The sequence below is a fragment of the Elgaria multicarinata genome, chromosome 5, assembly GCF_023053635.1.
Source record: "Elgaria multicarinata webbii isolate HBS135686 ecotype San Diego chromosome 5, rElgMul1.1.pri, whole genome shotgun sequence".
NCBI classification, from domain to species: domain Eukaryota; kingdom Metazoa; phylum Chordata; class Lepidosauria; order Squamata; family Anguidae; genus Elgaria; species Elgaria multicarinata.
In genome coordinates this window covers 59,954,747-59,981,151 of record NC_086175.1, presented here as the reverse complement: position 1 = coordinate 59,981,151, position 26,405 = coordinate 59,954,747, and the positions used below count along the sequence as shown (strand labels likewise).

Genomic DNA, 26,405 nt, shown 5'->3' with positions numbered 1-26,405 from the left:
CTGCCGCTCCTGCCGCCGCCTCCGTTCCAGCTTGGCCGTAAAATTCTGCTCCGGGCTCAGACTTGCTCAACTCGGTGCCGGGGAGCGGAGAATTCTTTAGGCCTGGAAAATCCCCAACATTTCGGGGTGGCTTCTCCACAGGCACTGCCCGGGGCACCCCCGCCTCCCAAATTTCGATACACCCCCCTCGATCGCTGTATTTAAATCTGCTCACTGCCTTTTTGAGACTGAAAATAATACGTACCCTATTTTGACATTTTTTAAAATTAAAATATTACTTATAGTCTCTCCCCTTCCTGCCCCCCCCCCCCCGCCCCGTTGTAAGAATATCCTTGGCTTAAGTGCGGACGTTTTTCTCTTGTAGGCATCAACGAATAAGATTGAAATATTATTCTGTAAATATGGAACATTTTGCATCAAATCTCTCAATATTCTCCCAATTATTATTTTTGTGATGATGGATTCTTTAGAGCAGAGGTTAATATTGATACGGATTATTTTGTAAAATTCAAGTAAATGCAAGTTCAGTCAGCAAATATAATTTGTGTCATATTTGGGCAGTTTAGATATGCTGTGGCTTATGTACTATTTTATTAGATGGAAAAAATAATGTTGGGATTTTTTCCAACTTGTCAGGCAATTCTATATTTTCAGTTACTGTATCCTGCACCGAATAGGCTAGGAACTTTTGTTTATGTAGTACCTGAAATGGATTGGTGTTTAATGGGGACAGAATAAGATTGCCATGGGGGGGGGGGGGGGTGGAGGTAGCAACTGTCTGATAGGAAGACCTTTAGCAGGGGAAACATCCCATCTCCATGCCTTGAAATATTTCATTTGATAAATTTCTACCTGGTAGGTATCTTTAAAAGGCAGAGGAGCCCTGCTCTTCCCTCCATCACCACCATTACACTTATAGTTTGTAACCTTAGGACACAGCTATATCATTTTTTAAAAAAGTTAATGTTTGTTGTGGTTTTATTATGTTTGCTATTTATAAGTTGCTTAGTAGAATTTGTATCCTGAAAGGTGTCATCTAAATTATGTAAGTTCCACTTAATATTTTAAAGAATCTGTGTTATACAGCTTGGAAAGCTTGTTTATGTTTTCAGACAAGAAAAAACTAATATGGAGAGTTGTAGGTCCTGCTGTGGTCCCATGTCAAATTAGGGCTAGCTCTCCAACCAGCATAGATTTAAGCGTTAAGTTAAACTGATGCCATGTATCATAATAATGACTTTTTTGTTGTCTTAACTTTAGGTTAACCCCTTTTTTTGTAAAAATTCAATTCAAAAAAATATTGGCTGACAGTGGACATTTCCTTAACATTTTAGACATTTAAAAATGCTTTGTCTAATTTTGTGTGGGGTTTGGTAGTAATTCATAAGGTTGGGAGTCAGAATCGTAGAATAGTAGAGTTGGAAGGGGCCTATAAGGCCATCGAGTCCAACCCCCTGCTCATTGCAGGAATCTACCTTAAAACCCTGACAGATGGCTGTCCAGCTGCCTCTTGAATGCCTCTAGTGTGGGAGAACCCACAACTTCCCTAGGCAATTGGTTCCATTGTCATACTGCTCTAACAGTCAGGAAGTTTTTCCTGATGTCCAGTCACTAGTATTTTGGTATTCATTTAGATTTTCAGTCTGCACTTATTTCTATCAAATATCTTTAGTTATTTCTGATGGAGAAATCTGCCTGCGCACCATTGTTTCAGTCCTATATTAGTGTTGCATTCCACATTTATTACATTGTCAGCTACTGTGCTACTTTTGTTCTCTTAAAACAAACTTACATGAATTGGATGTTTTCACTGTTGTTCATTACGAATTTTATAGGGCTATTTGTTTTAACATAATGTGGAACATCCTTGGAAGAACTTAAGGATGATATACAAATGTTGCAATGAATAAAATGACAAGTACTCTCTTTTTTAAAGAAGGTACTTCTTCACACAGTACCTAATTTATAGAAGTCACTGCCACAAGATGATGTGGCGATGGCCACTATCTTAGATTGCTTTAAAAGGCAATTGGACAAATTTCTTCAGGGACATTTATAAATCATAATGACTACATGGAATCTCTAGGTTCAGATCTGAAGAGTAACAACACAGAAGGGTTTGATTCCGTACTTTGCTGTGGGCTTCCAAAAGCATCTGGATGGCCTCTGTTGGAAACAGTATACTTGACTAGATATCTAAATGGTGTGTGAATTTATTGAACAAAATTGCTTCTGTGGTTTTTTTAAAAAAAATCAGGGCTGGTGACCTTCTACGTCCTCAGTGGCTACTCTGTTTGCCAATGTCCTTAGGGCTATCAATGTATTTTACTGAAGAGATGGATTCCATGTAGTGAAGCTTCACAATGTTGCAATATTGTCCTGGTCTTAAAACAGCTGCATTGGCTTCCCGTTTGTGTCTGGACTCAGAGTTGCTGGTTGTAACTTTTAAAGTCCTACACAGCTTGGGAACAGGTTATTTAAAGAACTGCCTTCTCCCTCAGGAACCTCCCCAGTTTAGGTCTTTTGGTCCTTCTTTTGGTTCTCTTCCCACCATTTTTTTTTTTACTGGGATGAGGCAGGTGATGACCTAAGGTAGGGCCTTTTTCCAGTTGTGGCACCTAACTGAAATGATTTCTTAGACTGTTGCCTTCAGTGCCAGGTGAAACCTTTTTATTTGCCCAGGTTCATTAAGATATTGTATTGCATATGATTTGGCATTTTTGCTTTTACCTCTAGTTCTACTGTTTTATGTATTGGTATTTTGTTTTTAATTTTAACCACAGATTCTTACCAGAAAAGCAATACAGGAATTTCTTTAAATTAAATGAAGTTACTGCTGTTTAGTAATATGTTCTTCTCCATTACAAAGTTACATACATACAAATATGTTTTACATTTTCAGAGACATTCTAAGTGCTTTATATATGCATATGCAGTTGCCATGCTTGGTTTAGACCATACGCCTTGTGTCAAAGAAAATGCATGACTATCTCTATCCTGTTTTTGAACTTGACAGGTTGTGTGTAGGCGTGATATTAATACAGTTACCAGGATCACACATATTTCGTTTTGGTGATAAGAAAATCCTTGAAGAAACAAATGTCAATGCAGACCAGCATTGCACATGCTGGGCAGCAAAGTCTCTTAACGAGGCTGTAGCTGTGCTGCACCAGGACTTTGCCATGTTCATAGGACTAGATGACTACACTTAAACTTCAAGAACAGGGTGAAGTGGCAGGCACTGTCAGATGCAATAGGGAAGAGGGTTCAGGGATCAGAAAGGTAAGCAGTAGATTGGAATGCCCCTTTACACTTACCTGGAGTGAATTGGTCTCTCTCTCTCTCACACACACACACACACACAATCAATCAATCACATACAGGCATTTGAATTGCAGTGCTTTTAGCTTCTACATTGGTGGCTTTTATACATTAGTTTTACTCTCATTTGTATTAGAATGGCCAAATGGAGAACTTCCAACACTCCTGGTTGCTGGAGGAGAGTGTGTAGACATCTCCACACCTTGCTCATCTGGCTGCTACACAGAACTGTCTTTCATCTGCAGCAAACCTGCTGAATGTAGATGTCCAAATTAATTATCAGCCTTGTAGCCTGAAACCTGGAGGAGAGCTGGGGAAAATAAATTTAGTCTCACACATCACACAACTAGCCAGTGTGGTATAGTGGTTAGAATGTTCGACTGGGACTCTGGAAATCCAGGTTCTAGTCCCCACTCAGCCATGTAGCTCTCTGGATGACTTTGGGCCAGGCACTGATTCTTAGCCCACCCTACCTCACAGGGTTGTTGTAAGGACAACGGCCATCTAACTTGCATTGGGTTCCTTGCAGAGGAAAAGCAGCATATATGTTATTGCTATTGCATTTACCTTGGAAAAGCTAATTCAAGGTCTTAAGTAAGAACACTTTTAGGTGCTGTTGCCTTGTAAATATTGCTTTTTTAATAAACAAGTTTGACATCATTGATGAAAGTCAGTGAATATATATATACACCCACACCCACACCCTTAAGTGTTATTAAAGTGTGTTTTAGAGCCATTCCATAGTAGTTCAAAAAGTGACAAAAGTTGTATCCTAAGGTTTACATACAGTTGGTAGAATTCTTAGTGGTGGGCAGAAGAACAGGATTCCTGTGTTTTTAAATTATGTGTGGCAGGTTGAAATTTATCAAGCACATCTTTTCCAGGCATGGAGATGGTGTTGGGAAATGTTTGCTGAATGTCTGCCTATCAGACAGTTTAAGGAAGGAAGGCCGCTTACCCCTTCTCCCCTTGAGCAATCTTACAACGTATTTACAGTTAAGCTACTTCATCCTTCCTGATACCAGGACTGTACTAAGAGCATGACTAAAACATCATAAGAAAAACAACAACAAAAAACTAAACATACATTTTAGAGGCAGCTAAAATAGCAGAGCAGACCAATCACATAATGAAACTTTAAAAGCCTGGGCAAATAATGTTTAAACCTGGCACTGGAAGGATTGAACTATCAGCACTATACTTCTATGAGAAGAGTATTCCACAATTCAGTTAGGGATTTTATTATATTAAGCAGGATAGAAGTATCACAAATAAATGAAAATGGCACCACCACAGAAAAGGTTCCCTTCTTGACACATAATATATTTTTCTTAATGAGGGAACACTGAGAAGAGCCTCTACTGAAGATCTTAATACATGGGCAGGCTGGTATGGAAAGAGGCTCTCCTTTGGTATTTGGGTTCCAAGCCATTTAGGGCTTTAAAAGGTAAGCAAAACAAGTTGAATTAGGCCAAGGAACAACTAGGCACTCAATTCAGTTTCAAAATAGGTGCAATGTTTCAACCACATAGCCACACGTTAGAATTGTGCAGTAATTGACAAATAGCCTTCTAAGAGCAGCCCCACTAATTAAGGCTGCTGTTGCAGTGTGGGTGCCGTGGAGAAAATACAAAAAATAAGTGCTTCAGATCATTGTGCTCACAAAAACACTTCGAAAGTCCCACACCATATCTGCACTATAAACTTGTCAGATTTACACCAAGATCATGAAAAGTTGTACCAGTTTAAACAGGAGCTGTGTCATATTTCAAAACTTCAGTGGGAGAACTCATTGGCATATGTATCTGAATGCCCTACAGCCATCTTAAACTGCTGACCAAGTAACTCTATAGTAAAAGCTGCAATTATCACTCCTTCCTAGCAAATTCTTAAAGAACTGCAATTTTAGGCATGTTTACACAGAAGTAAACTCCATGGAGTTCAGTGGGATTTACTCCCAGGTAAACCTTTGGAAGTAACTCAAGACCATCAGTATCCTAAACGAGTGAACATGAACTATTATTGTTATTATATTTATTTGTATTGCGTCTTTTGCCCAATACCCATTATTTCTTGCTTGGTTGTTGGCAAGAACGGTTATTTTCTATATGTGACACAGAAATATTTTGAATTATGTAGATAGTCTGCATTAGTAAAAGTTTTCTCAGAAATGAAAGATATCTAGATTTACTGAATCATAATTGAGTTAAAATCTAGATCTGTAAGTGGTGGCGTGTTAATTCTTCACTTCTCAAATTGTGATATCTTCCTTTATATGTTTTCTGATGTAGGGAGATCTTAACATGTATTTTAGGGCAAGGACAGAGAAAGACTTCTGAAACTCCTGTGCGTGTGACTGTTTGCTGTTCTTTCCCATAGTAAACGTCACAAATCCTGGAGGCATTTTTGCCTCCAAACGGGGATGAGTTAGATTATCTTTCCCTTGTCAACTGTCCACTTCTTATTCCTGTTGTCTCACACAAGGTTCCGATCAATAGGCAGCAGCACAAAGAACCTATTCTTCAAGGGTCATTCTGCCTTTTAGCACTGATTTTACCATTTAGGATCAGATTGTTGTGTGATTTTCCTACGAATATTATGTTTGAGTTATATCAACATTTCCTAACTGAACTCTAATTTTTACAATGTCCCTCAATTGGGATGAACCAAGGAAGATGGTAACCTATTTACATGACAATTATAAACACTGATTTCAGTACGCATATGGATCACATTTACAGATGGTAGGATTACTGTTTTATTTCTGCTTTTTAAAGAATCTGCTATTTCCTTTTTTGCACTTTGACCATTACAGTAGTAGATGTTTTATAGTGGAGTTTCATGGTACCTCGCCCCCCTGCAATGGTATTTTATGTTCCTTTCAGATTTTAGGAACATCTCTTACAAAGCAAGTAAGATCAGTGACTCTTAGCAATCTAACTATAAGTATGAGCAAAATACAGTGATTTGCAGAAAGAAGATGTTAGAAAGCTGAAGGCCACACAAAACAAGGTATAGGGCAAGAATTGGGATTGATCTTCCAAGGAGTTTATTTTCTTTTTTAAATTCTTTCACTGACAATCTTTTGAGCTTTTCACAACTCAAGGACTTGTAAGAATTAAATGAAAAAATAAGCATTTTTTTTATTTCAAAACAGATTATGGGGCATTGAGTTACATTGTTTAAAATTAGATAAGCCAGCCTCAAATAGAGTCTCAGACAAACTGACATAAATTAAACATGACTTAAGTTTAGTTTTGCTAAAACTGGATAATTAAATCCATCCTTTTCCAAATTTTTGTATATGTTTATTGCAGATACTGACTAGATTTTTTAGTAAGAGGTTTGATTTCACGTATATGTGGATATTTCCACACCGAAAATGCACCCCCAAGTGTATGAAAACACACTTCAGCTTTTATAAAGTGAAGCACTAATGTCTGCTTTTCAGTCATCATCTACTGTAGGCTTGATTGTCACTCCTCTTCTAATCTGTCCCCAGCCAATTAAACTGCAAAACAGGAAAACAGGTTTAGAATAACTTAGAAGCCACATTTAAAAACACTAAATAAAAAAGGTCACTACAGATTTAATGCATAGTATAAAGTTATTTTAATGCTTGTGCTGTTCACAAATAAAATAAACGAATACTAGAAAATAGTTATCTTAAAACCCAATATTAGCATTAATGGAATAAGTACTACAGTACTGCTTGTTCCCTTACATCTTGGCATTTCTATCATCATTTATACTAATAGTAATCTAAATTCTCTGAATGCCGGTCCTTGTGTAGCCAAAATGGCTCTATCTACACACAAGAAGGGATGTATCAGCAAGTTTGGAGAATACAAAGATATGCAGAAGCATTAAAATATTTAGAAAATACTCAGAAATCCTCCACCCTTCCAATAGAACCCAATGAAGACTGTGCATGCTCAGTGAAGACAGAATCTGACTGACAGTTGGGAGAACGTGAGAAGTGGGTAAGATGGAATAGAGTATTCTGAAAGAGGGAGCACTCCATACTGCAATGTTTTGTTACAGTATGTGATGCCTAATACTCTGTTAGGAAAAATAATCTTATGAAGGACAGCAGTGAGAATGGAGAAAAGTATTCAGGGAAGTTGCAAATATTAACTAGTTATTCAATTTTGATTAAAAGTTTTCCTCACACAGAGTAGAGATAACTGAAATCTGGTATTTTCTTTCCCTATTCATAGTGAGGGTGTTTGAATGATCACAGGGGTAAAAGAGGCCATCATGGCTTCTCCCCTTTGCCCTTACAAAGCAACATGGGTTGCTGTGTTGTCTGAACCCAACATGTGGCAGGGTTGACTGCTGCAAATAAGCCAACCCCACTGTGCTGCGTTCAAATGACACAGCAATCCATGCTGCATTGTGAGCATTTATGCAAATGAAAGACGCACACACAGGGAGAAGCCATGATGGCTTCTTTTACCCCCGTGATCATCCGAACCCTACCAGTGTCTTCCTTTAAAAAAATCCACTGACTTTCCATGTTTCATTCTTCAAAACCTAAACGAGGAAGTACTTGTCCATGGTGTATACACCCTATTAATGTTGTTTTCACTGCTCTGTCTGTAAGTAAATATGGGCTGCTATCTAAGTACCTCCTCCCACTTTGTAGACTGACTTTACTCTAAAACCTCCATTTATTTTGTTTCCTGCCACAGCGACTTGTTTTTTAAGTGAATCTAAAGTATGTTAGACGAATAATCTTTTAGTGATACTATTTCAACATTGTTTCAAACCAACTTACCGCCAGTGTTTCTCAACTCTTCGACTAAGGGCAATTTTTTCTCCTACTTCAGTGCACACAGGATTAGTTAGCACTATTTTCCCCAGATCAGCTTTCACTGCACTGACCCGTCCCCCAGTAGACAGTGATCCTATGTTTACCATTAGGACTTCATTTTTGGATAGTTTTTGCACCTGAAATAAGCAGTAAATGATCTCAAAGTTAGATGCAACTTTTATCATTTAAGGTATACAAGCATCACTTTCAAATGCCAGAGATAAAAATTAACTGCAATTCCCCCCACCAGTTGCACACAGAAAGTGCCTAACCTTTGCAGCCTTCTTGTCTCCTTCAGTGCGGACACCTAGTAGTCGCCTCAACAAGAAGTAGGAAATTTCAAGTTCTGTGAATATTTCAGGTAGTGCCCCAACTGCACCAAGAACTTGCCCCACCATTCGATCAGCTCGGCACAAAGTTGGATCAATCTTGGTACCAACACCTAACAACAAAAAGCTTCTGAGTATATTTGAAACATGCAACACATTCTAATGCATCAGGTTTCATTTAAATTACTTAAACTAAGACAGAATTGGCCCCGTTTGCATGTAATGGCGGCAAATCATGGGTTAACCCATGATTTGCTGCACTATGTGCTGCTTCTGCTTTGCATAATCAATCTATGATTGAACTGATGGGAGGTTGTTATGTAATGCCTGAATTCAGACACTATAAATTAATCGTGCGTTAAACAGTTAACCTAACAATTAGTTGTTAGGTCAACTGAGGGTTGTTTAACACACGATTAACCTATAGTGTGTGGGCTTGGACATCATATATGGTAGCAACCTTGGTCAGTCTGATGGAAGGATGTAACTGCAAAATGGCAGTGGCAAATCATTAATTGGATCATGATGTCTGGGTTCGCATGGCACAACTCAACCTACAACTGAGCCAATTGAACGCTGACTATGCAAAGAGAAAGCAGTATGCGCTGCAGCAAATTATGGGTTAATTAAGCCACAATTTGCTGCTGTTACATGTGAACCAGATCAATTGAGTGACTTCAGAACTGAAGTCATTCACTTATTCTTTTGGAGCTTGCAAGAACTATGGAACTCTGATTTTCCCAAATTTTGCCACTTATGTTATTAACTCCTCTTAATTTTAAGTTTCTTTGGCGCCAGATTTATTCTTTTACACTATTTGCACAATTTTGTAAGGATGTGATATTGCATGTATGTCATCAAATCTGCTGAATTCCATGTGATTTCAGAGATGACTACTGAAGTAAAGCCAGCCACCTCAAATCACCTACAGAGCAAACAAAAATGCTTTAGTGATAGTTTTCTCCCCCTTCAGCAAAGAGGCAGAGCCATTAAGTGGATGGGTAGAAACCAAACCTAACATTGGCTTTCCTCTCCTCCTTACAATTCTCAACACTGTTGCTGCACGAGGGTCATTATATTCTATAGCAGTTCTTGGAGTAATCTTGGAAAAAATCCCTCTTGAGAAAGTTGTTGGAAATGTGCTTGTTTTATAGATATGCTCTTATTTCGGCAGTCTTCTAAACCTCTTGAATAGGCAGGAAGGGTATTAATGTGAAACAGAAACATACCAATAAGGCCTCCTGGTACAGCATACTGCAGATCATTGTGTTCTGCAAAGAGTGATACAATTTTGGAGAAGATGGGCTTGCACATAAGTTTTCCTTCGCTGTCCTTTGAGACAATGCCAGGTCTCACCTCCAGCTCCTGGCCTACCTATCAATAGAGGGTAAATGGAAGTATATTATTTAATACAATGCCAATTTCTAAGCAGTGTGCCACTAATTGGTGGTACAAAATATTAAATATTAATTTATAATTTACAATGCAGAACTAAAATACATTTTATAATAGAAACACTGACTGGTAAAATGCTAGACTGAAGAGTTGCTTCATATTTATTAAGGGATACACTTTACTTGTAATGCCATGAAATTCATTTTATGTCCACCTGACATATTTCTGTTCTAAGAGAAAGATAAGTTTTTACATGGCTATTTTTTAAAAAAATTCTGCCACAAAAAATCAGTTGTGGGTGTGCTTTTATTGTATACTCACAGGTAACTGTTACTTTGCTTTTATTTGTATTTAGCCCTGATAGCAGACTTTTTAAAAAATAAGATTTGATCATACATTTGTAAAACTGGAAGTAATTTCCACTTAAGGTAACAGTTGGTAAGAAGTACTCTGTTTTGATTAAAACTTCCACCCTTGTATATATATTTTAAAACATCATTAATCAATATTAAATTAGGAAACTGAAATCATAAGCTTGGATCCAAAGAACCTTACAAGTAGTTTCAGTAGCCCAATGCAGGTTTGGACTTCTTTTTATCAAATACAACAAATTCCAGTCGAAACAAAGGGGAGTATTGTAGTATGGTATGAAGGTCATTGTTCTGAGAGAAAAAAAGCCACAAATGTCATAGTCACATCCAAATCCTTGGAAAATTATATTTACTCCCTGGGTGTAAATATGACACTATGGTCGGTGTCATAAATGCAGATGCTGTGGTTTTCTTTACTATAATTAGTGTAATGACTTGGGAGGCAGCAATGGAAATAAATAAATATTACCTTTAATACACCTTTTAGAATACTACCACCAGCTACACCTCCCTTCAGGTCATCAACTTCACATCCAGGCTTGTTGACATCAAAAGATCTAATAACTGAGAAGTACACACTTGATTAGGTACACATGCAATGTTCACTCATATGTTAAATTCAACTTTGATGCAATAAATGCCTGTATAAGTATTTTTCTCCAACAACATTTTCTTGTTGACCAAACTACATTCATTGTTGTACCCATGTGATTGCTAAGCACACACAAAACGCAAGCTCTCATCACCATTCAGACAGAAACACATTTAAGAACTGACTTCAAGGGGCCATCAACTAATATCAACATACACACACAACTGAAAAATAGAAATCTCATGAATTACTTCAAGCAAAGCACAGATTATATTACTGAATTAGATTTCTGTTCACCACTCTGCTGCTAAGATCATCTTCTTGGCTCGCCGCTCTGACCATGTTACTCCACTTCTGAAATCTCTTTATTGGCTTCCAATTCACTCCAGAATCCAATATAAACTTCTCCTGTTGACCTACAAAGCTTTTCACTGTCTAGCTCCTTCCTATCTTTCCTCTCTCATCTCACACTATTGCCCCGCTCATGCGCTTCGCTCCTCTAATGCCATGTTTCTCGCCTGCCCAAGGGTCTCTACTTCCCTTGCTCGGCTTCGTCCATTTTCTTCTGCTGCCCCTTACGCCTGGAACGCTCATCCAGAACTACAAGTTCAATCGCAGCTTTTAAAGCTCAGCTAAAAACTTTTCTTTTTTCTAAAGCTTTTAAAACTTGATTTTGTTCTGACTTTTATACTGTTAGTTTTACTCTACCCTGTGCTTGTTTGGTGCATTCTCTTCCCCTTCTTATTGTTTTATTATGATTTTATTAGAATGTAAGCCTATGCGGCAGGGTTTTGCTATTTTATTGTTTTACTCTGTACAGCACCATGTACACTGATGGTGCTATATAAATAAATAATAATAATAATTTAGATATTTCAACACCTAAATAGACTAGTCAATTATTTCCCCAAAGACTTGACAAATTAGAGAAATTTGTTTGACTAGAGAAGTCGAACTTTTACAGTGAAAAACAGGATTAAGCAATGGCTTAGGTCCAAAGCAGTCTTACGCAAGCACTTCTGCTTCTGTAAGGCAGCCGTGCTGAATTCCTCCAATTGCCTCATCCTGCTGCAGCCCCATCTCATGCTGTTCTAGAGGGCCCATCAACCCTGAGGAATGGCTTTTGGGGGCACAGGAAGCTGTAATGGGAGGCAGGAGATAGGAAGGCCGTGCCCCACAAGCAGAGTTCCATGTAATCTCTAGATCTAGCGTATTGCATATGTATAGGGCTGGTTGGATCCAAAGGTTCTTTTTTGAGAAAGAAAGGGAATCTTTGGATCCAACCCATAAAAACTACAATGCTGGTGGAAAATCTTTACTTATTCTCACAAGTATCTGCCTAGAATTTTTGGGATAGAAATAACTCTTGCAACATCACTAATGACTGACAGATCCATACTGTATGATGCATGTGTGACTCGTCACAAAGGCTCAAACGCAGACATTCGGGTGGCAAAAAGAAATCCAGAAACACAGTTCCTTTGAGGCAGACCATCCTCTTATGAACATATGCCTAATACGAGAAACAGAGTAACTGCAGCAAGGATCCAAAGAACCAACAGAACTATTTCTGGGAGCCCCAAAGGGATTAAAGTTGAGAGTAATTGCAAAAGGAGTTTGTGATTTGGAGCCAACTCTTCAAGGGGAAAGGGAAGTATAATTGCACTGAGTTAGCACCTCCCCTGCATAAGACAAACTGCTCTCTGATTTGTGACTTCACAAATAATGGAACTTCACTTGTAACCCACTGTAAGGCTGCAATCCTATACTCACTGAAGATTGTCCATTGAAACCAGCGAGATTTACTTCCCAATATATACAGTTAGGATCATACTATCAAGCATGGTGTATGCAGATACAAAAGCAAAGTCATAATGTTATGAAGTAATTAACTGGTAAAAACTGTTATAGAAGCACACACTTTTAATAAGATATAAATCATAACTATATCTCCTATGGAATCTTATCATGCAAGAGAATGTCAATTTCATTGTTTTTAAGTAAAATTGAGTTTGAGCAAATTTCATCGTCAACCACATCCACTGAACTCATGCAAACATTTTTCCTATAGGACAATATTTCGTCTTACTATGGACTCACATGAAAAGGTTTCCTTTACAACAGTATTCTAAATATGTATTTAATTCTCACTGGATCTTTTACCATTAGCCAAAACTGTAGGCCAGTAGATGTAGTTTACACACACATGAATGAAGTTTGACAAGCTGACATACCAATAAGCCTTGGTTCTGACGTGAAGTCTCTTAAGGGCACTGGAATTTTCTTTACTATATACTCGCAAACAACTTCAATGTTGTATTTCAGCTGTGCTGAGATTGGAATAATTGGAGCTCCTTCTGCAACTGTTCCTATTTTGACAGATAATTATGTATTTTAACAGCTTAAAAGCACTAGTTACAGCATCTGACATGTTAAAGCTAGCTATATCAAAAAGCAATTTCTACTTTTTTATTTATAGTGTACAGAAGCAAGCACAATTGTTAGGAATATGCACCCCACTCTGGAAAACAAAAAACCTGTTCTTCAATATCTATACAATTTAGTTAGCTATACATAAACAATCCACTCAGTTTTGAGCTTGTAGAGGCAGAGTTGTCCTCTAGAAAGAAAAAAAACTGGCTCTGAAATACAATAGTCTACAGTAAATTAGTTTTAGTCCTTGAAAAACAGATATTTGGATGGCCAAGCTCCAAAGAAACTAGTGTCCAAGGAGGATTTGGACTCGTGGATTTTGAACAAAAGCCCCATATGCCTTATGTTAATTTTTTTTAAAAATGCAGGAGTTTAAAAAGCAATTTAATGGGGAGTGGGTTGCTGCTCCAAAGAAAGATAAAACATTTTTAAAATCCCGCTACGAGATCTTGTACTAGCCCAAGGGTCTCTCTGGATCCCAGCGAACATATTGGACAGAGGTAACCAACAATGGGGAGATTTTGCTAGAGACAGACAAAACTTTTCTGAACACGTCAGGAGTGTTATTTCATGCCAGATAGTAAAGGATATCTAATTTTCTCTGCTTCCCAAACTGAATCAAGCAAACCTTCCCTTCTCAAAGATTAAGATTTATTTTCCTTCGGAATGGATAGTTTCTCTCAACAATGTTTGAAAAGCCCAAGTATTTGCAAACAAAGCTGATATAACTTTTTGTGTGTGTGTGTGGGGGGGGGGACAGACCAGGGCTATTTGTCCTTCACTAGTTATGATTAGGCTTTAAAGGTGTTAGGGCCAACATGGTACAATGACTTGTGTTAGAAAAGATGACTCAAATTCAAATCTTTGCTTGAGAATAGATGAGTAAAGGACATTGGCAACAGACAACAAGCTTTTATCTGAGAACATTCCACAGATTAGAATTATCTTAGTACTTGTAATGAAAAATCCTTCAGTATTAATGACTTGTTTTCAATATTACCAAATTCTCACTTTTTGTGGAACACTTAGATACATTTATTTCAGAGTCCAAGAGATGTTTCGAAATGTTCCACCAAAACAGAAAATTCAGTAATCTTGAAAATTTAGGAAAGTGGTGGGTTATAAGGAATTATGAGCATCTATGGGGTTAAGCAAGTAAAAAGACATCAGGACACAAGAGCCTATCGCTCCAAAATGCAGTTTTCACAATGACATGGCAGCAGGAAGCTAGAAGGGACTAATCCTACGCACAGGAAAGGCACGGCACGTAACCAACAACTGTTTCAGATGCTGCGCAGATAGTACTGCTGCTACAAGCTTGCCTGCCAGACTGAATCCCTGGAGCACTTGTGCAACTGAGCCCTGATGCAGATCACTTAGGAGGACTACATGCTTGCACAAAGTCAGCAGTAAACAAAGTCGTCCAGAAATGCTACACACACAAGTTAATGCAGTAAATCTGGGGGGTTGAACTTCTTTCTGTTTAAGAGCCAAATTCCATTTTGGAGAAGTTCTTGGGGGCCACATTGCTGTGGCGGATGGGGCTGAAGGCGAAAGGCGTGATCCAATAATACCAGCATATTTTAGTTTAAAGCTCTTACTGCCAGTAACTAAACCTTTGGAGAGGCATTTCAACATTTTAGAATTTGGGGCGAGGGGGATGGCAGAAAACCTGGAAAACCACAAAACTCTATCTGGTGGTTGGGGGAAAGGTGTATAGCCATTTGGGGATTCCTGGTGGACCAGACTGGGAACCCAGATGGGTTGGATTTGACCCCCAGGCCTAAGGTTCTGCACCCCTCTGCACTAAACCTAAGCACTTTGCTGCTTAGTCTCTGTTCTACTACACAAACATTCTAAATGGACCCCTTGCTTCGCACTAGGAGAAGATTCCTTGTATCCCATCAGCTCAAGGCCTGAGCCAAGGATTTTTCAATGTTAATCCTCTAAACAAGGATAACCAATCTTCTCAAGCCCATGGGCACATTTGTATTTTCTTTTCGAGATTCCTACTTTTCTTGGCTGTCTCACCTGGACCCCCCACTTTTCTTGCCCTCCCAAACGCCTTTCCCATTCCCGAACTATGATTCCACCCCCACTACCTACCTCAGCCAGCATACTCAATGTTATTTAAATGTGATAAATATATAGACATTTTTATTACAATACTTGTAAAAATTCAAAGAAAACAGCATTGTTTAAATGTAGGAAAGAGACAAAAGTACTAAATACTTTTGACACACTAATTCAGCCTTTCCCAATCTGGCACTCTCCAATTATGTTGGACTACACTTCCCTTATTTCAGTGAGTTACTTTCAACTGCTGCCTGCGTTTGTGCTTTTGGACTACAACTCCCATCATCTGCCAGCCAGCATGGCTGGCTGGGGATGCTGGGAGTTGTAGTCCAACACGTCTGGAAGGCGCCAGATTGGGGAAGGCTGCACTAATTAATTTTAGGAACCCAAATAACAGCATGATATGCTGACAATCACTCCTCTATTTCAACAGATATCAACTCTTCACTACAGTTGCTGACGCACTTTTAGCCTCACTGTCACTGAATATTAGTTCCATTCCACACTGAGACCTAAATGTATTTCAATTATGTATAGTATTCTCATATATTTGCTACAGATAATCAGTTGAAAAACATTAATTAAAATTCTGAAACTGCCACAAGTTGCCGAATACATAGTTATCTGTAGCAAATATGTGAGAATGCTATATGTAATTGAAACACATTTAGGTCTCAGTATGAAATGGAACTAATATTTATTGATACTAATGAAACAAATCATTTTCTGTGGAAAAATATAGCACTGGAAACGTTTTTGCTTTGGAAAGAATCCACCCAACTTCACTGCTGTAGAGGTGAGGTAGGCAGTGCGTGGGGAAATTACGTGTGGGGCTGGGAAAGGTGCACAGGGGAGAATGCATGAGAACCTTAGCAGGCCCTCTTAGGAGTCTTCATGGGCACCATGTTACCAACCCCTGCTGTATCTATTAATCTATTATATTAATCTTTAGAAAATAGAAATGAGTTACACCTTCCACTAACATATATTCTAAAGAAGGGATAGGTAACCTGGTACCCTCCAGATGGTTTGGACTACAACTCCCGTAAGCCCCAGCCAGCATGGTTAGGGATTCTGGAAGTTGTAGTCCAAAATGTCACGCCTACCCCTCTATCTATCTTACACAAAGCCATGTTTTAAAATGCAATTAATTGCTTAACTCAGGATTCCTGATAAGGGAAGAGTCTGCTTGAAATCCAAGGTCAGATCTCTTGGCAATGACTGATTTTGTTCTGGAAACTCACCTTGCACAAATGCTAGAATTTGCTCATACTGCTCCTTGGCTTGGCTCTCTTTTACCAAATCAATCTTATTCTGTAGAATTAGAATGTGTTTCAGTTTCATAATTTCTATAGCAGCTAAGTGTTCTGAAGTCTGCGGCTGAGGACATGACTCGTTGCCAGCTGGAAAGACAAAGGCACAAATGATTAGATATAATAGGGTATTGGAGCTTGGCCAGATTCCTTAATGACAGAACAAGATGGAGACTGCTAGCCCCTTCTAATTTTCCTGTAGGTTATTACTTTCTTTATAATAGTAATAATAATCTGAACATTTTACTGAAACCTTAACAGTGGGATTCACTTAATTGCTAGACAGTAACCCCTGCTTCATATTGGATGTAATGCAATTCACCAAACTTTGTTTAGAAGCATGTGCAAGTACCAGAAAGCAAAGTTATTCTGAAGTTTGAAGCGCAGATTTGAGCTGCATTTCATAATAAGTCAGGCTGCTGTATTTCCATATCCAGGTAATTATATCACCAGTAAAAATTATTGATGTTCTGTGAAATTGTCTAGTATAACATCATGCATGAAATGCATATTTACAGCAATCTGAGTAAACACTGGCACAATCATACTTCTGGATTTTTTCACATTTTAAACCTGGGTTTATTAATATAAAGTCACTTTGGCTTTCACTCTTTGACCTGGCTATGGGTATATAGACATTGCTATGGGTGTATATACATAGGAAATGTGTGGAATTCAGTGTGTGAACCTAAAATTCTTTTGAATTTATTATTCCCAGAAGAAATGCAAAGCTGAAATTCTGAAGTTCTCTTCCCCACCAACACAAGCGCTCACCATTATTGCTTTAGACAATGAGGACCAAACTAGACATGACATTATTCATGCAATTAGCATTGGCCAAATCATTTCTTTTTAAGGATGTATCAGGCACAGGCAAGCATATCTGGACTGGGAACATGGCAGACCTACACACCTGCTCTTTCCACTGGATCGAAAGCTCCCATTGGTGCCAACTGGGAATATTCCTTCCAATACAATCAACAGGTATGGTGAGGAAGTGGCAATTATCCAGAGCAGGACTATAAAAGAGCAAAGGGTAAAGCTCACCCCACCCGCCCCTGCAAACCCAGATCCCGATCAGGATCTGGCCTCCTGGACTTACTATTTCCTAAAAAAGATACTATTACACAATTGCTAATGGTATGAATATCACCGTGTCTAGTCCAGTCCTGAATTGGGGTAGATTCACATATTTCATAGCATAGAACTCATTTGCCACCACTTGGCTGCAGCTCCCTAGCAAAAGCATAATCTTGGTTTCCAGTTGACTTTTTAGGAATGTGTGCAGTCTGTATATAATTAAACCAAACCACAAACTATTCTCTTCTAGAATGACAGCTATTCCAATGGAACTCAGTATTATGCATCTTATATTTGCAAACAGAACTGGATTCATGAGCAGCGAAAATGCTAGCCAGCTATTAAGATGCCACACTGCTAAGTGTCAATTCCACACACTAAGATTACCTATTAACAGCAGAGCTGCATCCATTACAGCTGCTCCGTTCAACATAGTAGCCATCAAGATATCATGGCCAGGACAATCCACAAAGGAGACATGCCTGTCACGCAAGGAAGGGAAAGCAAAGTAAGAAGCACTATTCACAAACTAAATGATCAGTTTCATTAAAATGATTAGAAGGTATGAAGGTTTAAGAGCATGCAGTACCCACACATTAACACAAATCTGCAGAACAAGGGTGTGACCTTGAACGTGTCATTAACATTAGCTTATTTCTGAAGAGACTGCAGAATTCAGATAGGCAGCTCCTGCACTTTATAGGTTTAAAAGCTGAGCCAAATTAATTTTTCTTACTTCTGAGTTAACACAAGATTGTATAGGTGCAGAAGTCCCAGAGCGTTCAGTGGAGTTTACTCCATAATTAGTTATATCAAGCAACTTAGATATTCAATATGTTGCAAAATAAATCAAGCTCAGGAGTATTTACAAGCATGTTTGAGACTATTAACAGCAAATCCAGTGCCTCAATCTCTGCATCTATGGAGTAGTACCAGGTGATTCAGAGAAAACATCCAAAATATCGTACAAGTGCAAAATGCCTTCCCAGTTTCACCCATTTATTCAATTCCACTTCCACCACTCAGCCTTTGAGCCAAGCAGTTTTATGGTTTTAAGTGTGAACTGCCCACAGAGCCTCGGCTACTGGGCAGTATAAAAAATAAATAAGCAGTTTAGCTCTGCAGGCAGGGAAGGCTGCCGAGGCATGAACCACGTGCTCACCCCACTTCCTACCTCTGTGCTCTTGGAAAGGAAGATGCTGTTATCAGATTCACCCATGGCAGATCAACTCTTTGCCAAGAGAATAACATACTAAAACCAAAGTTACACAAGTTGCTTTCCAGTTGTGTAGCAGGAGCTTCCCTTCCCTCAGAGCAGATCTGGTGGGATGCAGGCAGCTCTCTCTGTGTGTGTGTGTGTGTGTGTGTGTGTGTGTATATATATTCAATCCACCAGCAGTGTTTGTTCCTCTGTCAGAAGAACACTACTGGATACAACCCAATCAGTCCTACTCACCTCCTCCAAAACTGCTATGGCAGAGTATCACACAGCCATAACAACACAAAGGAAAAGCCCACACAGCCAGCAGCTTCTTCCCTCTAGCAAAGCTCTGTGTTAACACAGGCCAATCAGGTAAGAGCTCCCTCCTTCCTGAGACCACAGAGATGAGGAGGCACAAGCAATCATTTTAGGCCTCTCCAGTACTCTCTGCCTTTTGGGACAGCTGCTAGAGAAAGTCTTTGGAGTTTCACACTAGCAGAGCCAAATTTCTTGCCATGTGAACATTCAACACATAGCTATACTGCTAGATGTGCATGGAACTCATTGGCATCAAGACCAATATCGGCTGCAGATGCAGTCAAGACAGCTATATATCAAAATCAGGCATTTTAACTGAGCTATATTTAAGTATACTCTCACAGCAAAATGTATTTTTTTAAAAAAAACTATGGACAACCACCAAAGCCTTCAGGTAGAACAAGTCATGTCACCTGATTAGTTTAAAATTCCCTTTGGTCCCAGAAATATCTGTAGGGAATTCATCAGGTGTACTGCTGCCACAGGATCGGTAACACTCTGGTCGAGAACAACTTGGATCATCAAGTTTGTATATCTGCAAAGACAAGTCAAAATGAAGGGTTTGCACTAAAGAATCACAAAAGTATGGCTTAAATCAAAATAGGCAGTTTGCTAGATGTATGGTAGTCACAAACCTTAGCATTGGCATAACCCAACTTGATAGTGATATTTCTTTCCAGTTCATTTTTGAATCTGACAGTATGAACTCCAGAAATAGCTTTTACTACTGTTGACTTTCCATGAGCTACATGGCCAATTGTACCTAGATTTTGAAAACAAAGCTTTGTCAATTTCATAGAAATCCTCTACAGAGTAAAAATACAAGGATTGTATCAAACCTTCAGCATCTATCTTAAAAGCCCTTGTAGTACATCAGGCTATACCCATGCTTCTGAACCAAGAAATTTGTCTATTCGTAAAACATCAGCTAATTTGTTTGCAATGGATCACAGGACACTTGTGTCTAACTTGTGGGCTTCCACAGGCAATTGTTTGGCCACTGTGTGAACTGAATCCTGGACTAGACAGATCTCTGGTCTGATTCCTAACGGTCTCAAGTTACAGGAAGTCAGATTCCGGCTGGATATCAGAAAAAACTTCCTGTTAGAGCAGTACGACAATGGAACCAGTTACCTAGGGAGGTTGTGGGCTCTCCCACATTAGAGGCATTCAAGAGGCAGCTCGACAACCATCTGTCAAGTATGCTGTAGGGTGGATTCCTGCAATGAGCAGGGGGTTGGACTCAATGGCCTTTTAGGCCGCTTCCAACTCTACTATTCTATGATTCAGTATGGCTCTTATGTCATATTTAACCCTCTAAAACAATTCTTCCAACTCCAGGCTATATCCTCTATATACTAAACATTGCCTCTTCACATTAACTATTAGAGGGAAAACACAGAATTTGAAGTTTTACAACACTTAAGGATATCTCACAATTATGAACATCAGAGTTTAAGCTGGAGTCCCACACAGCTGGTCCAAAGAGGGTTTGGGTGTGCATTTCTCAAAACAACAGAATCATAGGCTACATAGCAAACCACTTTGAAACAACTACCAAAGTTGACAAAACTCCCAAAAGCAATTTGATACAGCATGGGCTTGCTGTTCAGAAAAAAATGGTAAAAGCCCCAACTAGGCATACTTTAGCCCTTGGGCATGCCTACTGTAAAGGCATCCCTCACTGTATCTCCTTAGTGTTACTCAAAGCAGCAGCCTCATACCTAATGACTGTCTCTGGCACAGTGTACCAAACCCAGCTGGAACAGAGCATGGGAATGGGCACACTGGTGAAATACAACCAAGAATACAAAATACATTGGGCATAATACACATTGCCTACAGACAAAGACATCTCCAAGGAGAGAGATCTAAGCAAGAACTAGGGTGGTGCAGGTAGGGTAGGAACCAAATGAAGGATAACTACTGCCAATGCAATGTAACTCAAAAAAGGAATTCTCTATTTATACAATACTGAACCTGAGATTCCTAAACTGAAATATCAGGATAGTTTACTGGCAAATGGAGCAAAAAAGCCATAGAGGATGTAATTCCCCAGGAGGAAGATGTTTAGAGAAGCTTAACAGTAAAGCCTCTATCAACTGATTTAGACAAAATAGATATATCTCCATTTCACTAATTAAGATGGGACAAAGAAAGATTAGTATCCCGATTTGTGCCCCAATTAATGAACAACAATTAACTACATGCAGAGTTACATGCGTGTCCTATTAAAACCAATGGGCCATAAGCACACCTAACTTTGGGTTGGATTGAGACTTTGAATGTGGAGGGAGACCAGAACTCTTATAGCACTTTCTAAGGGCACCTTGGTTTTCCCACTGAGGTCCATGGCCTCAAGTAGCATACAATTAATACACGACAACCTTCTCTAGTTACATTTGTTGTGACTTACCTATATTAATTGTAGCTTGTCTGCTGATGACTTCTGGTGACAGAGGTGTCAACTTAGTAACATCCTGCAGGGAACAGATTCTCAGTGATTTCCAAAGATTTATAAAGGACCATATTACACATATTTGCTAAAAGAGCTGCAATTGTTTTTGTTACTTGTTTTCTTCCAAAATAGAATGGGGAGAAAAGTAAAACTTGCAGAATAATTAATGTGAAGCATTCAGAACTAAGGGTGACAAGAAGCCAGTTCACTGATACTAGGTGGTTAAGTCTGTATTTAAACTGTCCCTCCATAACTTTAACCTTCCCCAGTCTGGTGCCCTCAGGATGTATTGGACTCATCATCTTCAACCAGGATGGACATTCTGTTCCCTGGAGGAATCCCAGGGACTTGACTGGTGCTGGGAAGAATACTTGCTCCTCCCACTGCCATCCAAGTCTCTTTCACCATGCTGTTAGAGCCACAGAGAAATGCTAAAATGGGGATGGACAATGACATCAGTGGACATGTCAGGGAGTCTGGTGGAGTTAATCTGGCCCACCACCCAAATAATGTTCTGCAGCCCTTCCATATAGTTTCCCATAGTACAAAGAGCTTCACAGGGTTTTTATTATTGCCCTGACTTAAGACCTGTAAAGAAGATATTTATTCCTATTTTACAGGTGAGAAACTCAAGACTGTAAAAGCCCAAGTAGAGTGCAATCTGACTTGACTTAAGAGTGTAATTCTACTTGATTAACTTAGGGTGCAATGCTAGCTAGGGGATGCTGGGAGTTGCAGGACTTTTTTCTGTCTAAACATGCATAGGATTACACCCTTAAGTAGTTTTTTTTTTAAAGAAATGTAAGTATCTGTAGTGCATGACCACCCTTGCAATGTAAACTCACAGTGTAGTCAAGCAACACAATCCTTCGCCAGGTTAGGATTCTAAGCAATTTGAGATCAAACATCTAACAAATCAAAGTACAATAATATAAAGGCATCAAAACCACACAGCCTATACTTCTGTCAACCTAGACTACTGGTTTCTTGCTTCTCTCAACAGAAGCAACTACTAATAGACTCTGAATATTAGGCACGTGGCTTCATGCCCAAACAGTGGCAATACGTCTCCCCATAGCAAGTCTCTTCACCTCCCTCCCTCCCATGATTTATGTTACCCCTATTAGTTATGCTGGTACAAGGGAGGGGGATAGGAGAGGGAAACATCCCTGTGAAGGCAATCGTGTGCTACCAAAATCTGGATGTGGATGAATCCGGGAGACTCTTCTCATTTGGCTGCAGCAAACTCGTGAACACACGATTCCCATTCGCTTGGCGTCACGCCTAAGACCCGCGCTTACACGTGAAGTGAAGCCAAGCTGTTTAGGGGGCGGCCGGGGAGAAGGAAGCGTGCGACACATTTTCCCCAGAACCGATATCAGAGGGCTCCTAGCCCGCCACCCCCCGGCAGAAGCGCTTGGCCTTCATCCTATAAAAAAGCCTCCCGTTCTAACTATGCTTGGAGAGGGGAAACGAAGCGGAAAACAGCAGCCAGGTCGAGGCTCGATAGATTCCACCATCCCCGTCCACAGCTTTGGCTACCCGGTAAAGTATCGCCCACCCCAGCCTCCTGCACGGCTGCCCCCCATAACCTACGCGCACCCTCTCCCCGGCTCCGCATTCTCACCAAGGTACTCAGGTCCTGCCGGGAGAGGTGCGGCTGCCCCAGTGTCACTCCCGCTTCGTCCCCCGCCATCTTGCCCGAAAGGAAGTTAGGAGGCGTCCGAGCCTGCCTGACCCCCCGCTACAGGACCCAGCGCTTTCGCCGGCGCCGACCCCCGTGCCAGGCAACGTCGAGAAACGCCGAGGCGCAGAATTCCACCCCGCCTCCTCTTTTCGGTCCGGAGTAAAGCTTCAGGGGAATTCGGAATCGGCTCAGGCAAGAAGAAAGGCAGTCCTGGAAGGACCCCGGGCCTGGCTGATGCAACCGGCGCTTGTGAGGAAAGGCGTGACTGTGTTAGATCCAAGCAGGGAGAAGGGAGGGTAGTGGGCGGTGCCCGTTGTGACTGAATCGGAAGCGTTGTGGTGCAGGGGCAGTTCTGATTGGACGGGCTGCCTTCGAAGGCTCAAAGCCAGATACAGCTCCGCTACTAATATGCGAAGGCCTATTGCATTGACACTAAACAAACGCATAATATTGTAAAATTGGATGCTACTTAATATTGCTGGGGTTCTGAAACAGACTTTTACGATTTATTTTTTTTACATATGCCAGTTGTTCTGAAGGCTATAGTTTCCCTGGACCTTTGGCCTTCATGGTTGGTGAGTTCAATTAGTGTAGCTGCTAGACAAAGTTATTAATGCGTCATTAAAGGAGGATGAAGACCTGTTTTTTTTTTTTAAGAATGTGATTTATTTATTGCATTTTTATACTGCCCAATAGCCGAAACTCCCAGGGCGGTTCACAAAAGTTAAAACCATTCGAAGTATAAAATTAACAGTATAAAAACATGATATAAAATACAGTATAAAAGCCTGCTCTCTTCTCAAGAAACCAACTCAAGAGAAATTCCTGCATGATACATCCAATAGTATATCAATTGCACAACATTCCAGTATGTTTCTGAGCTCAATTCAGTTTTATCTACTGGTAGGTGCATTTCTTGGCATGCTTTCAAGAACTGCTAGCTTTGATCAAAGCATGAGACCAGCCTCATGCCAGTCTTGGGGTCAGACTCCTGTTATCTTGATAGTACACTGATAAGAGGTGAGAATATTAAAGTTCCCACAGTGACGGCCACTAGACTAGCTAGGACTATACAGCTCCCCTGGCATCTGTAAGACGAAACGTCACCACCGACCTAGCTTGCAGTAGAGGGTGCTGTGGACTTGATTGGCCAGCAAATGGAGTCTCCTTGTCTTTTGGACCTCCCAACAACTGAATAGGGGAAGTATAAGATGTCTTGCTTAGCTTTGCTTTTAGCCTTATCTATATATTGATCTTTAGTCTGCTAGGTAATAAAAGCTTTGGACTAACCACTTGTGTTGTAATTGCTTCTGAAATCTGAACCTTAATTAATTGGCAAAACACAGGCTTCCAAGTACTGTTTTTTTTTAAAAAAAAAATAGTACACAAAGGGAAGAAAGACATTTCATATCACAGCAAACATGCCTAGGATTGTGCTGTCGTCTTGCAACCACTTATGTCAGAGTAGCCATTAGATCTCTCTTAACGGAGAGGTTTCTAGCTTGAAGTCTTAAACATTTGCTTGTGGCCTAGAACCAGCAAGAAAAAAGAACAGAGGAACTCTTGGGTGCACAAGGCGAGGCCCAACATGTTTTGACAAAGGTCCCTTTTTAGGGGCACTGAACAATAGCAGCATTTATTATTATTATTATTATTATTATTATTATTATTATTATTATTATTATTAATTTATATAGCACCATCAATGTACATGGTGCTGTACAGAGTAAAACAGTAAATAGCAAGACTCTGCTGCATAGGCTTACAATCTAATAAAATCATAGTAAAACAATAAGGAGGGGAAGAGAATGCAAACAGGCACAGGGTAGGGTAAGCAGGCACAGGGTAGGGTAAAACTAACAGTATAAAGTCTGCACAACATCAAGTTTTAAAAGCTTTAGGAAAAAGAAAAGTTTTTAGTTGAGCTTTAAAAGCTGCGATTGAACTTGTAGTTCTCAAATGTTCTGGAAGAGCGTTCCAGGCGTAAGGGGCAGCAGAAGAAAATGGACGGAGCCGAGCAAGGGAAGTAGAGGCCCTTGGGCAGGCGAGAAACATGGCATCAGAGGAGCGAAGAGCACGAGCGGGGCAATAGTGTGAGATGAGAGAGGAGAGATAGGAAGGAGCTAGACCGTGAAAAGCTTTGAAGCATTCAAAAGCTTTGAAGCATTAACCATTGATATAATGCAATTAAAAGATCCAACATATTTTTTAAAAAAATCATGAATATTATTACAAAATAAGAAAAGGAATGTGCAGTGCAATCCTGAGTATGTTTATTCAGAAGTAAGTCTTTTTAAGTTCAATGAAACTTACTCCCAGGTAAGTCTGTATACGGTTACAGCCAAAGATATCATAAACAAATATAAGGTTATAATTCTAGAACATCGCTAACAATACTAACAATAACTGATTAACTGGAGTACATTTTGTGTATACATCCAAGTAGGTATGAAGAATGTATGAATTTACTGAATTTACTGTATGAAGAATGAAATGGGCCAGATAATAGTTTGAAAATGCATAAAACTCAACAGTGTATTTGTAAGCTACCTGGATGGAAGATTGCTTGGGAACCATACATAAATTGCTGAGCTCAGAAATGTACTTTCGAGGAAGTGTCAGATACAAATGTAATAATCAAATATGATTACATCCCCAACATCTTTAGCACCCTCACCAAACTACAGTTCCCAGGATTCTTTGGGGAGGAAGCCATGATAATTGAACTGGTATATCACAGATATAAGTTTGTCGAGATTTCTAATAAAGATGCGCCTTAGGCAGCGTTGTAGATGCACTTCCTGAAATACATGGCACGTTCAGGGCAGCAAAATGGGAACTGTCGATATCAAGGTGAGGCTGGTTTTAAAGCCTTGAGGGCTGAGGGAGAAGAAATAAGCCCACCAAGGCAGATTTTGTGACGGGGAGAAAGCGTGTGGGAGGCTGACATGATTCCGCCGAGGCGGGCACTGAATGGGAAGTGCGGCTATGAATGGGAAGCGAGGTGGGAGGAGG

The 26,405-nt window shown here is 39.8% G+C and overlaps 1 protein-coding gene across 1 annotated transcript; it reads right to left on the bottom strand.

The window, feature by feature from the left end:
* Positions 1 to 6,347: 6,347 nt before the first annotated feature.
* Positions 6,348 to 23,434, bottom strand: EIF2S3 (eukaryotic translation initiation factor 2 subunit gamma). The gene is made up of 12 exons (XM_063126481.1): positions 23,331 to 23,434; positions 21,662 to 21,725; positions 19,881 to 20,008; positions 19,659 to 19,780; positions 18,114 to 18,208; positions 16,578 to 16,736; positions 13,059 to 13,193; positions 10,702 to 10,796; positions 9,696 to 9,840; positions 8,410 to 8,579; positions 8,102 to 8,274; positions 6,348 to 6,832 (listed from the first exon to the last, which is right to left on the bottom strand). Exons 1-12 carry the CDS (start codon positions 23,397 to 23,399, stop codon positions 6,769 to 6,771), a joined length of 1,419 nt encoding a protein of 472 aa, XP_062982551.1. The 5' UTR covers positions 23,400 to 23,434; the 3' UTR covers positions 6,348 to 6,768.
* Positions 23,435 to 26,405: the final 2,971 nt, after the last annotated feature.

What these genes read in the sequence shown, in the direction of transcription:
- EIF2S3 (XM_063126481.1), bottom strand. Translation starts at nt 23,399, where the DNA reads ATGGCGGGGGACGAAGCGGGAGTGACACTGGGGCAGCCGCACCTCTCC. An exon ending in TGGGTTATGCCAATGCTAAG is followed by an intron (nt 19,781 to 19,880) that starts GTTTGTGACTAC and finishes TTGTCTTTGCAG; the next exon opens with ATATACAAACTTGATGATCC. An exon ending in TGTACCAGGAGGCCTTATTG is followed by an intron (nt 8,580 to 9,695) that starts GTATGTTTCTGT and finishes TTTTGTTGTTAG; the next exon opens with GTGTTGGTACCAAGATTGAT.